The 13,029-nt window shown below is 43.1% G+C and overlaps 1 protein-coding gene across 1 annotated transcript in view; it reads left to right on the plus strand.

Annotated features, from left to right (window-relative positions):
- The first annotated feature begins 225 nt into the window (after positions 1 to 225).
- angpt1 (angiopoietin 1) overlaps positions 226 to 13,029 on the plus strand; it is a 31,706-nt gene continuing 18,902 nt past the window's right edge. The window contains exons 1-5 of the mRNA XM_084562903.1: positions 226 to 485; positions 1,036 to 1,157; positions 2,387 to 2,619; positions 9,439 to 9,566; positions 11,697 to 11,798. Of these exons, the coding sequence (XP_084419029.1) occupies positions 354 to 485; positions 1,036 to 1,157; positions 2,387 to 2,619; positions 9,439 to 9,566; positions 11,697 to 11,798 (717 nt within the window). The 5' untranslated portion in view covers positions 226 to 353. The remainder of the gene's footprint in view (positions 486 to 1,035; positions 1,158 to 2,386; positions 2,620 to 9,438; positions 9,567 to 11,696; positions 11,799 to 13,029) is intronic.

Below are 13,029 nucleotides of genomic sequence, written 5' to 3' on the forward strand. Positions count from 1 at the left end.
ATGTTGAACTATCTTGCATCTTGTATAGATTATTTGTTGTCTTATACCGTGCACGAGAACAAGAAGGGACAACAGCTTCTTTGCATCAGGCGGTGTAGAGTTTAATCCAAAGGCAAACTGAGCAACTTTATTTGAAAGGCTTCACTGATATTACATTTCTACCTTGGCATAAACAAGGCACAGACCAACAGAAAAACGTGTAGCATCCATTTAAAGCAACTACGCTCTGTTTTGATTCTGTATCTTTGGCATTATCTCCAGTCTTGTCCACCGTTTCCCGTTTTCCCCGTGAACACAAATCAATTTTCTGCAACCTTCCTCTGGTGCAGATCGAGAACTACATCAAAGAGAGTATGAAGACCGAGATGGCTCAGCTGCAGCAGAACGCCGTCCACAACCACACTGCCGCCATGCTGGAAATGGGAACCAACCTCCTCTCTCAGACGGCTGAGCAGACGCGCAAGCTGACTGACGTCGAGACACAGGTAACACAAACTCAGGCTGATGATTTGAAGTAAGTGGGTATTTATTAAATACAACTTATTTAGTTGTCTTGTCTGTCCTGTGGTCTGTTTAGGCCAAGTTCAAAAGGGGTTACGCAGAAGTGGCCTAAGACAAGAGTGGGGCTTTAAAAATGATCAGTTTCATTTGGCTTATGTGTCGTATGTAGGGGTTTGAGGAGGAGGTGATGGAATGTTGTGAAGTTAAAGGTGGCTAATTTGTTTGAGCTCTTAAAAGATAACTGTTTGCCGAGATTATAAAAACATAATCATACAATAGATTAATGTCTTATGAGTATTACCACGTGTTGAGAGAGACAAAAGTTTTGTGTGGCTCTAATGTGCAAAGCGTTTTTCCCTGCTTTGTTTCAAGAGCCTTAAACGCATCCCTGTGTTTTTGGATCCTCTTCAGCGTTTCGTGCACATGTGCATGACATTAGATAGGATTACAGAAGCCCCCAAAGTGTAACATCACCCGTATAATTTTTTTTTAATTCCCCGTGTCTGTCTCCCCGTGTGTTTCTTGTTGTGGCAGGTTCTGAATCAAACATCCCGGCTCGAGATCCAGCTGCTGGAAAATTCTCTTTCCACTAACAAGCTGGAGAAAGAACTCATGGTCCAGACCAACGAGATCAGCAAGCTACATGACAAGAACAGGTAAACACACCACACAGACTGGCAGCCGAAGATAAACCCGGCCAAGTAAAGACGATACGTTCCACGGCCAAAAAGTCAGCCAGTGGAAAAAAATAAAAAAAATAAAGTAAAATAATACAAATAATCACTGAGTGCTGCTGTTCTCTGCAGGGCTGGATAAACAAAATCAAAACCTTGCTACCATCTCGCTGTCTACCACGTACTGTAGCTTGTCTATTTTCCCAAACAATTCTCACTTGTATAAACAACGGCATCCTAGGAAACTCATATTCTCTTGATGTTCGGTAAATCACTTTCAAATGCAAGAGGCCATGCGTTCCATCTTGGGCCACTCTGGACTCGTTGCAAAATCCAGCAATTAAAATGTGGCTCTTGGATACATTTTGCAAGTCTCCAAATCTGTTCCTTTACAGTGATTGGTCTAATGGGACTGTCTTAGATGATGTAGTGTTTAAAAGGTTTCGGTCCTCATCTCTCATTGCAGTATCCATTCTTTCTCTTGCAGTCATTCTGATAAAAAAAAAAACAAAAGGGTAAAGTCATTCTTAAAGCTTATGGTTGTAGATTTCTGAGAGCAATTTTCCCGAGCTTGACCCATTATGACATTATTCCATCCTGCGTGTGTCATATTTTCTTTTTCCTTTAACTTATACCCGTGAATGACATGATTGGTGAATGAACTTGATGTCTGCTTATATCATCGTCCAGGTATTAGGTCAAAGCTCAGATACTGTAAGAGCGCAATCCTTTACCTCAGAGGACTTTGCATTGTGCATGACGAATCATGTTTATACTGTATTGTGTGAGGAACTCATGGCAACTAAACCTGCAGGCATCATTATTTCTCCTTCAGGCAAATGGAAAAATTCCTGAATTTGTGTTCCAGAATCAGTCCGTAGAAATAGCTATGATGTGGATGGGGTATTATCACACTTTGCAATTACTCAAGGTGTCCATCACAGGGAAGCTGCAGAATCTAAAACTCGTGGAGGAATTTTAATCACCTTAACCCGTGATTGTGAAAAATGAGACAGATACACATTACATAACAAGTAAATCGCTGGTAATATTATAACAAAGACTGCAAAACAATCTCCAGTCCATTTAAATCTTGTGAAAACAATTCTCCTTCCAGAGGATTTGGATTCCCTGAAGGAAATAATTACCATCTTCTCCATCTCCCACAACAAGCTTTTCCTGACCTTCTGCCTCTCTCCCACCCCCCACAGCCTCCTGGAGCAGAAGATGTCCGAGATGGAGATGCGACACCGCGAAGAGCTGGAGACGCTGAAGCAGGAGAAGGGAAGTCTCCAGGCCTTGGTGGGGAAGCAGAGCGGGGTTATCAGGGAGCTGGAGACCCAGCTGAGCCGGGCCACGGGAAACAGCACGGCCCTGCAGAGACAGCAGCAGGAGATGATGGACACCGTCCACAATCTGCTCAACCTCTGCTCTAAAGATGGAGGTAAGTCATCTGGAATTCACGCTCGGAGAAAAGTTTTGTAGTTTTTCACTCATCCGGGGCGTAAATATTGTTGTACTCACTATCCATCCTGGCAGCACATATCTGGTAATAGTGTGGTGCTAAGGCGGGAGATGGAGACTGTCATAACCCATTAGAGGTAGCAGTAAATGTTTAACTAAAATGGGGATTCGTATAGCCTAAAAAGCCACTGAGAACTGGTTGAGCGGCAGTTCAAAGATGAATCAGTCAGTGAAATATGTGAAGTGGTTACGCTGATGACAACAGCGAGCAAGGTTGTGTTCTAAATTGCCAAGAACCGAACCAGCATTCATGCATTCAATGTACAGTGGACGATTTAAGTGTAATCTAACATTGCCAAAATAGCTGTTATGATTTAAGCCATGCAAGCAACATGACTCCGTTGATCTGTCTCTCCAACAACTAATGGACGGCTCGCCATGAAAATACATCTTGCACCACTCAATTTGTTGTTTTTCAGTGAAATTGTCTTGACAACTATTGGATGGATTGCCGTGAAATAACCTTTAGCACCACTATGGTAAATGATCGCCATCCAAGACTTTCATGGTTCCCAGATGATGAATCACAATGAATTTTGTCTTTTCTATCTAGCGCCTCCATTCACTCCTGGGAGGTATTTTAATAACTTAAGAGGGCTAAGAGGGCGTACCACTTGCATAGTGCATGAGTTTGGATAGCATAGTATAGTTTCTAATCTAACCAAGCTGTGTGCGCAGATGCAGATGGCTTAGTACAAACTTTTTCTGTACCCCAAACTTAGCAGGGCAAAGTCTTGACTGTTCCATCCGCAACAGTTGCAGCTTCCCCTGCTTTCATTTTCAGTTTGTAAATAGGCTTGAGGTTGCTACTCGGCCAGCATGCCGACCTCTGAGAGTGTCCCTTGTTTCACACTCAACCTTTCAACCAATTGGAGTGCTTTATTCAGGTACTCAGTGTGCAGTGCATGCTGCCAAACGTGCCTGTGTGCACTCAAAATAGCACACTAAACTTTATTGCGTTAGCTGTTTGTCTCTAAATACAGCCTCAGAGAGCAACATGGTCGCTGACTTAACTTTCACTTTGAAACCCTTCCAAAATCCAGACCATCCAGCGTTCACCGGCTCGGTCCATCCAGGAGGAGAAATGTTTTTATTTTGAACTGAGTGTGGAGAAAACTTGTCAGTCATCTGTCTTGACTGCTCCTCGTTTTGTGCACCGACACTGACACTGACCCTAACCCATGAAAACGCGCGTTGCCCTTTGCAAGACCATGATGTGCAAAAGCAAAGTTGGAGAGCTTTGAAACGAGAGGCAGCGTGTTGTTTTGAATCGCTCGCTTCCTCTGGTCAGATGTTTGAGCTGCAACATCTTTGATTTGACCATCTTTGCGAAATTATGATGAGACCGGTTCTGCAAACTTCACCCCATGCTGGAAGACACAAGGAAGCGCCGGCTATTAAACTCTGCATCATTGAGAGCAGCATGAAAAACGAAACACGGTTCTTATTGTAACCCGATGTGCCCCCCGTTAAAGAGGCCTGGTGGCTCTCGTAAAGCAGCGTGATGTTCTTTTCCGCAACAATCACTTTCCACGGTTTAATTTTATAAAGTCTGTGTGTGCACAGCTTCACTGAAATGTCCGACACGACTCTTGCTGTGAGGTAATAGGCTTATTTCATTCCTCTGGGTCTCTTCCTGTTAATACGCGACCAGGGATTTCCCTTTTGGCCCTGGGTTTGACCCGGCAGCAGCGCAGCGTCTCTAGTTCGGTCAAACTCAGTCAACTCATCTACCCCTTTCCCCGACGCGACTTGATCCCAGCAATTGCCTTGCGATGTCGCTGGTCACAGGAGATTTGACGTGAACTTCTGTGTCGGGTGCAGCCTCATTTCCATTTGTGGATTTCCTGCAGAGACGCCCCCGAGACCCCACAGCGCTTTTTGGGGTTTCCCATCAGACAGGAAACACACAAGGGCACGAGAGGATGTAGGAGTCATGAGTGGATAACGGCTGCACATGATTAACACATGCTTTGTATTTATCATGCTGCTTGCCTTTCGTAATTTTAATGTTCCATGCAATAAAGGTCACGGGTGGGCTCTGCTCGCACATTTGTTTAGTCTGGATTTGTGCATGTTACATTTAATTACCAGAAGTCTTTGGAGAACATTTCGCCCTGACCAGTAATCATCTGCTCATTCTTCATGCAGATGTTTAAGTGTGTCTTAATGCAACGCTCTAGGTTCTGGTTTTGCAATCAAGTTAGGTTAAATCCATTGTGAATTACACTTTTTGTTGACACTTTTAGTGTCAGTAAGGGGAGTAGAGGCCCATCCCCCCCTACCCGTGATTGGTAGCTGCGTTAACGAGAGTAGATAGAAACGGAACGTGGCCGCCGCTGCTCTGTGGTTGGTCCTTTCCTCTTCCAGGGTGATGTTGAAGGTTGGGGCGGGCGTGCAGGTCAGAGGTCTCCCCTTTCCTCACCCCAGCCCGGATAAGTCAAACTGTAATAGCTCCTGGGGGAGGCCCTGTCCAAAGGAGGGGGAAAAAGTAGGTACATCTCACTGGTCATCTGACGCACTGCGCCTGTTTTTCAACTGCAGTTAAAGCACAAGGGCAGCAGAGCTCTCTCTCTCTGTTTTTTTTTTTCAATGTACAAGAGAGGGCTTTTGTTTGTTTGAGAGACAGATTAGTGTTTTCATTTGAGACGAGGGTTAGCGTTTCGTGCCATCGAATGGCGTCTGCTTGCATTAGGTTCTGTTTTGAAAACTGAGCCCGAGCATTTCCTTTTAAAGGACGGATTCAAATCAAGTTTGACTTCTGGGAAGGTGACGGATACTTAGAAAAGGGAGTTTTAACACTAAATCTCCATAGATGAACCTCCTCACCCCCCCCTCCCGGCTGTCTGTGGAGGGCTTTTCCTTAACATTAAGGTTTCCATGCGTGTTTCAAATATTGCAAAGTGAGAGCTGGCGAGATATTTCTGATGTGGCCAGATGCTACACTGTAACTCTTGTTTGGGTTGTGATCATTACCCAAACCTCATTATAGTTCAGCATGTTGCAGTAGACACTGTAATTGACCTCAGCGTGTAAAATTTCTGGCTGCTAAATATGATTTTGTTTTACGGCGTCCTATTATCCCGCTAAATGAACAACATTCGTCACTTTTTACAGCCGCTTAGTCAGAGTCGAAGACAGTCTAATTATTTTAAGGTTCTACGGAAAGCCTCAAAAACGGCGTTTGCGGTGAGTAATGCCCCAACACGACACGACCCAGACGCAAAAGTGCTGATTATTTTTATGCTTCACTGACAGGGGGAATGCACTGGACACCTACAGTTGTAAAGTGTGTTTTTGCCACCTGAATGACTTGTCTGCAGGTATCTCACCTCACATTTCACATAAACTATTCAATTTGTGTGCAGCATATATAAAAATGTAAAGGAGAATATTATGTTTTATGCTGCCATTTAAGTTGGTGAGGTAACAATTGCATTAGGAAAGTTGTCCTAAGCATGCAAAGTTGATCATTAGTCCACATGGACAGGCTGTAAAGACAAAATGAAACAAAACAAAATGTATTTCAGTCAAATTTCTTTGCCCTTATTGCACCAGCATTGCTCAACATACGACCCTACAAGTTTTTTTTTGCTAAATACATATTCAAAGACACATAACTGCTGCATGGGTGATCGTTCCAATCTGGAAAGTGGTTCGGCCATCAGAGGCATGGGTTTGATTCACAAGTGTTTTAAAGTGATTCACATTAGATTAAAAACTTTGGTTGTAGTTAGAGATTAAAACAAAATAGCACATATCGTGTTGTGTTTCAAGTCAGTACTGACTTTCTCAGCGGTTAAGCAAGATGTAATCTTTACCTAACCACGCATAAACCTAAACGTCTGAGGTGAAAATCCGCTGGCAGATTTGTTCATTATTAAGAATACTTCAAATCTGTGACAAACATTACCAAGGGAGTTCTTACAGAAAGGTTCAACGTCCACATATTAGATGTATATGTGACACATTAGCCGGCATTTTCTTTTTTGACAATATCGACCACCCCTCTCACACTTTAAGCTCAATCTTCTGTTCTGGGTAGTGGAGAAACCTATCGCTTCCTAACCTTTAACACCATTTGATTTTATCGACTCGATACTTAATAACTTTTGATCATTTTATGAGAAATGCTCACAGTTACAGTTCCCAGCTGCAAAACCAGTCAAATACAATCATTTTTCAGTGCTTTTTACGCAGCGTTTCGCCTCGCAAATCCTAAATAAATCGATCGCGATATCTGGAGTTTGTTGATAAGAGGTCCCAGAGGGGCCTAATCAACCCAAAATACATGCAACAAATAAATGTGCAAACACGTATCAAAGGAAAGGATACTTATTCAATATGATTTTGGTACTTAATTATGTCCGTGTGTCAGATTACACTTAATTAGTGAGAAAAGATCCAAATAAGGACAGACTTGCATGAGTATTGTTACTGTTTTTAACATGTAGAGCTGTGAGAACAAAAAATGTGTAAAGCCAAGACATGAGGGCAAGCACTTCACATCATTAGCATAAACGTATGATGTGGATGAACTTTCCATTCTTGGTATAGTACAAGTGTCCTGCAGATACTCAGCTGGTCTTTTATGGAATCACTTCAACTCTCAGTGGCACTCAGTGGACTGATTATGGTCACATGGGAGCACTGATGTCCACGGCAGTCCATTTAGCTCCATTATTCAACCTCCTTAGTTCTAGTATTTGGGCTCATTTGGCAAGGGTCCTGATTTATGCAAACACCCGAGCCCTGCTGGTCTTTTCACATGAACCCCCTGCTGAATACGAGTCCCCGCTGAACCACAAAAAAAAAAAAAAAAAAATCTGTAAATAAATATTGCGACATAAATAATATTTGCGAAGCTGGGCAGCAAGCTGTTCAAGGGAGCCGCTCTAGCGCACTGGAGCATCCTGTCACTCAGCAGAACATCTCCTTCCAAGAAGGGAGATCTCAGAGGCAATTGTGAAATTAGTGTCCACGCTGTTATAGATTGAATACCAGAAAGTTCCCCCTCTGGCAGTGATCTTACTGGCCTCAAAAATGTGCCCCGTCGTCTGCCGGCTTGGGGTAAATTACCGCCCGACTGCACCGCCCTTTGTTGTATTAGAGTCTGGAGAGCGAAGGTCCGCTCTGTCAACCTGTCCCAGCAGGGGATTCTTGTCACTGACACTCAATACTTTATCAAAATGCTCCGACAGTGCACCCAAATAAGCAGCCCGCTTTCACCGTTGAAGCCCCGCGTTCAGGAGGGAGTGGGAGGGTTGGAAGCAAAGGCTAAGGATCGCTGACACATTTCACTTTTCACTGACATCTTCTTTGACTCAACAACTCCAACAACAAAAACACGGGTCTGAAAACTGAGATGAACCCCTGTGAGAGCAGAAAGGGAGAAAGAAAAAAAAAAGAAGAAGAAAATCGGAAGGAATTTCCATCAATATAACAAGGGCTTGGAAGGTAAATATAAACCACTTGTTATAACAGGAACTTGAAATTTATAGCTTGTAGTATTTTGTCCTTAGCCCCTTGCTTGGTTTCAAAATAGTGGCGCCATAATTATCTGCAGATGGAAATGGATGCAGCTGGTCTGTCAGAGTCGGAGGCCGTTTTTTTTTTTTTTCCTCAGAGTGTGAAATCATTCGGGTCTCTTGCTAATAGGTTTGTCACGGTAAATTTTGATGTGGTGCTAAACTCACACATCCTTACATGTTCTTCTCTGAGATGTGCAGCTGTGAAATATGACGAAACTGATTTGTTTCTTGTTTGTTTAATAATAGTTTTGATAGGGTTGGGCTCTATGTGCAGTGCTATTTTTGTGTGTCTGTATCGGGTGTAATGTGCAACATCAAGCATTGACCACTTCTTTTATCACAAAAAGGCCATATTCATTATGTTTCCAAAAGACAGGTGGTATATGTGGAAATTGTCACTTGACAAACATGACAGTGCTGAAGCCAGTATTTAAAAAGATTCTGACTGTGGGACCCCACTGCATACAAACAATGTATGTCATTAATATGATTTAAAAAGACCGCCATTGGATCATTTAGGAATTCTACTGATGTGAGATTTAACGGCATATTTAAGTAAAAGGTTTATGTTTATTTGATTTTTTTTTTTTATTGGATTTTCTTGCACAGAGTTAGATGAGAAGTTTGTGCACTTGATTGGGGCTAGAGTCAGGAGGGTGATTAGTCTAGCTTAGCGTAAACCCTGGTTGCAAGTGGTTTCTCCAGCTCTCTCCCAAGTTAAAAAATGGCTTCCCCAACTCATTAACACCATGAGATTTCACAACATATAGCAGAGACTCTCAAAAAGTAACTGCACACTGTTTGTGTATGGATTAAGGGGTATAGACACAGGAAGAGACAATCCAATTTGGCAACTTGCGGCAATTTGCTACAATAATGTGATTGAGGCGACAACCTATGGCGACCTATGGGAATGATTGATACAGGTGATTGACATATGGTGCAAACACAAAGCTCTCCAAACATTGACTGCAAGGAAACCTCATCCACAGCTTTGGTTCCTACCACCACTACTATCGCTAGCGACAAGCTACAAAGAGACTGGTGTCAAGAAAAGGCATAAATAAGATTGATTCCTAAAATGTTAAACCAGTCCTTAAAATCAACAGCTGCTATAGATGGTAGTTTTGGAAATCAGTTTCTAGAATATCATAAATAAACAAAAAAAAAGTGTAACGCTATTTCTATATTTTCTTGTGTGTCCACAGTTGTTCCCAACAGTACAAAGGTCGAGGATGAAGAGAAGATGTTCCGCGACTGTGCCGATCTTTTCCAGGCTGGCTTCCATAAGAACGGCATGTACAACATCCAGTTAAATTCACAGGAGACCAAAAAGGTAGGAAGCCAGCTGTCCATTGTATTGTGAAAATATCTCACTTTTCGTCACTCCTAAGACGTGCTTTCATAGTGGATTTACAGGCTTTCACTTGGTTTCTTTGAGTTGGAACAACATTCAACTTTTTGCATGTGAGTTAACATCCCTGAGCCGCCACAGAGCACTGATGAGTGTGAACGATGAGTGCTAGAGCTGCTGTAGAAATATTGAAGCCTAAAAATACACTTGGCAGCTTGGAGAGTGCAAGAATTTAGCCGGGAGGTGAAGTGTGAAACAGGACTCGGAGGATAGTGACAATGGTGCAAGTGTGTGTGTTAACGTTTGCACCAAACTCCATGAGTGACTGGAGTGATGATTTAATGATTTAGGAGGTTGGCTTGTGGATTTCTGTCCCCAGGAATGTGGCACGTTGGCGCTGGGCTAATCACAGAAAACGTTTAAAGTCAAGCCTCTGTGTGGTCATCTGATTGATGTCCGTGAGACAGTTTTGCTGCGAACCATGCTGCCAGCTTTCATGGTGCACCGTCAACAGCCTACAAATTTTAGTAGACTAAAGGTACAAGCAGGCCAAACCGACATCAAAGAATGAAGGCAGACGGTGATGTTGCCTAGTGCTCGTCATCTAAAAAGGGAAACGGATGTTAATGATGTTGTTCTAAAAATAGTAGTGTATTTTGTTCACTTCCTTGTTTTTTCTTGTGCATTGATTAGCTAAGATGAACCATTCCGGGTCTGAGACCAATTTATTCAGCCACAGTACCACATGGTGAATCAGATGGAAGCCAACTGGTGTCGGCATTGCGGGAAACACTTTAAAATTAAGCCACAGTTGCTCCCCAATGACCCAACACCATTATACACTTATAATCAAAACATTGAAACTACTGACAGGAGAAGTAAATAACATTGATCATCTTGTGACAATGCAATGCTCTGCTGGGAAACGTTTGGACCTGGCATTCATACGGATGTTACTTAGACATGTACCCCCCCCCCCCCAGACCAGACCAGACACGGCCATCCCATAGCAATGACACTCCTTGATGGTAGCAACCATCCCCAGCAGGATGCAAGAACAGCACAAGGTGTTGACCTGGCCTCCAAGTTCACTAGATCGCAAACCCTTCCCCTCAACCCATAGGACCCAAAGGCCCCCCACTAACAACATTCTGTTGCCAGACACACTGGACATCCTCAGGAGACCCATGTCCATTCTCTAATGAGTCACAACTGTTTTGGAGGTACAAGGTAGACCCAAAGGCTAGCTAGCTAACCTAGACAAGTGACAAGTTTATCCTAGCTTGTTCACATCGACACTATTTCCCCCAAAATCTGTTTTTGTTCATGTTATTTGTTGAGTCAATGAGTGCACTTTTAGCTGCCTTTTTTTTTTTTTTTTTTATCCACCTTACCAATTTGTGCATTTAAGGTTTGAGTACACACATTGCAAAAACACACTTTTACGCTAGGCTAATGATGGAAAATTGGTGTAAAGGCCAGTAGTGTTTTCGTGTCTATACATGCATGTTTTTTTGTGAGTTAACGGCATGGATGATGAGCTAGCGTTGGGGCGAAGGGTTCTGTCAGAGCTACTTCCTTAATTATACCCAGGCTGTGGTCATGTGTGTTCAGCTGTGTGGGCTGGCTGAGGTGAGAGACCTTCTCCGCTCCACCCTGGGGTCTCCTCCTCAAAACAAAGAGCCGCGCTGCAGATAGAGCACCAGCCCTGCGTTATCAGCTTACACACACTGAGGTCCAAGGTTAAGGGCCACATTACACCCAGGTGTCTGCTGGTATGTGTCCAGTCCGGACCTCCACTTTGATCCCGTAGAAACAAGGCCCGCTGATGAGGAACATCTCCAGGGAGTTGGTGAAGGATAAGGAGATGCTGATTAGGTCTGAGGAGGACACAGATACGTTGCATTCCCAAAGATGAATCATCATGAAAGCTGGGAAAAAGGAGTGTCTGGAACAAAATGATTGTCCAAAAGAGTCTTCATTGTTTGTTAATGCCACTGAGAATATTGAATTCACTGAATTTCTATTTCACTGACGTGCTATCAGAGTTGCATTGTCTTCCCGAATGTGTTTTTCACACCCTCCCTTTTCTTTCTCTTTCGAATTGCGTAGGTGTATTGCAACATGGAAACAGCCGGCGGTGGATGGACAGTCATCCAGCGCAGAGAAGACGGCAGTGTGGACTTCCAAAGAACGTGGAAGGAGTACAAGACGGTGAGACAAGAAAAACATGTGCACGCAGACAGCTACTCATCCAGACACTCATCCATATCCATTAAAAACAAGATAATAACGTTGCTTCTTTAAACACAAGACAATGAGTGAATACACGCAGATATGAAGAGAGCACCCTCGTCCATATCCATTAAGCATAAATTACGCAAACTCGTGAGATGAGCAAAACATCCTGTTTCAAAAATACACTTCCAGAGTGGGATTATGACAAATACTACGCACATTTTGGCCTCGACTAGACCATTTGGAAAGCTTCTTCCAGATGTCATTCCTCCGCAGTGTTAGCTCCCCCTTCATTTTCATATTAGCGATATTGTCTAGGGTGTCTGAGACCTGCCCCGCTCCTCTGCTGAGGCTTCAGGGACACGCTGTTATTCTTGCTCTCCTTCGAACAGGAAATTACTACCTAAATCTGAAAACAACGCATTTGTTTAGTCTTAGTAATGCAGTGCCAGGTGTTTCATGTGTTTGTCATCAAGGAGAAATCTATGCATATTTGCTTTACGGGTGTTAACATTTCCAGCTTAGACAGTGTTTAGATGGTAAATTGGATTTATTATGGCTGGCAGTTGAATTGCTGATGTTTACTGTAAGACCTGCCTCTGTGTACCCTCCACTAGCTGTTAGTTTAAGTTCTTTCCCTTTTAACCTGCATGCTATGTCCAGTTGAGTTCTCTGCACCACTCCTGATGTATAGAGCAATTTGTCAGTCTGACTTTGTGGGACATTGCGAGGCCAAAGAACTCCCTCCGAGAACCAAAGGGAAGCCCATAGCTGGGAGTGAAACCTCGGATGGTCATTTAATACACTTTCACGTTAATTGTAAAGATATTTTAATGAGAAATCTTCATTTCGGCTGCAAGATTTTGGACAAAGATCAACGCAAACAACATGTCAGAACTTGGGAACAGGATATAATTTTTGTTTTCAGTCCAGTTTCTTTAGTTTTTCTTATTATTTTTTCATTACTGTTGTGATATGTGGGTGGGGTATTGGTCGGGGACAACAAACACAGAAGAGAAAACAGGACACGAGCACAATAAGGATGATGTGAGGTCTGAAGAGTAAACACCAACGAGCCAGACGTGGAAACCCTCCAGCTTTAAACAGGTGTACAGACAGAGATCACGGAGTGCTCAGTACACAAGGGTACACTCACAGACTTTGGCAGACAGTTACAGTGCTAACTAGCAGCTTAGCTTTGCTGATA

The sequence above is a fragment of the Chelon labrosus genome (genome assembly GCF_963514085.1).
Source record: "Chelon labrosus genome assembly, chromosome: 16".
In the NCBI taxonomy this organism is placed as follows: Eukaryota; Metazoa; Chordata; class Actinopteri; order Mugiliformes; family Mugilidae; genus Chelon; species Chelon labrosus.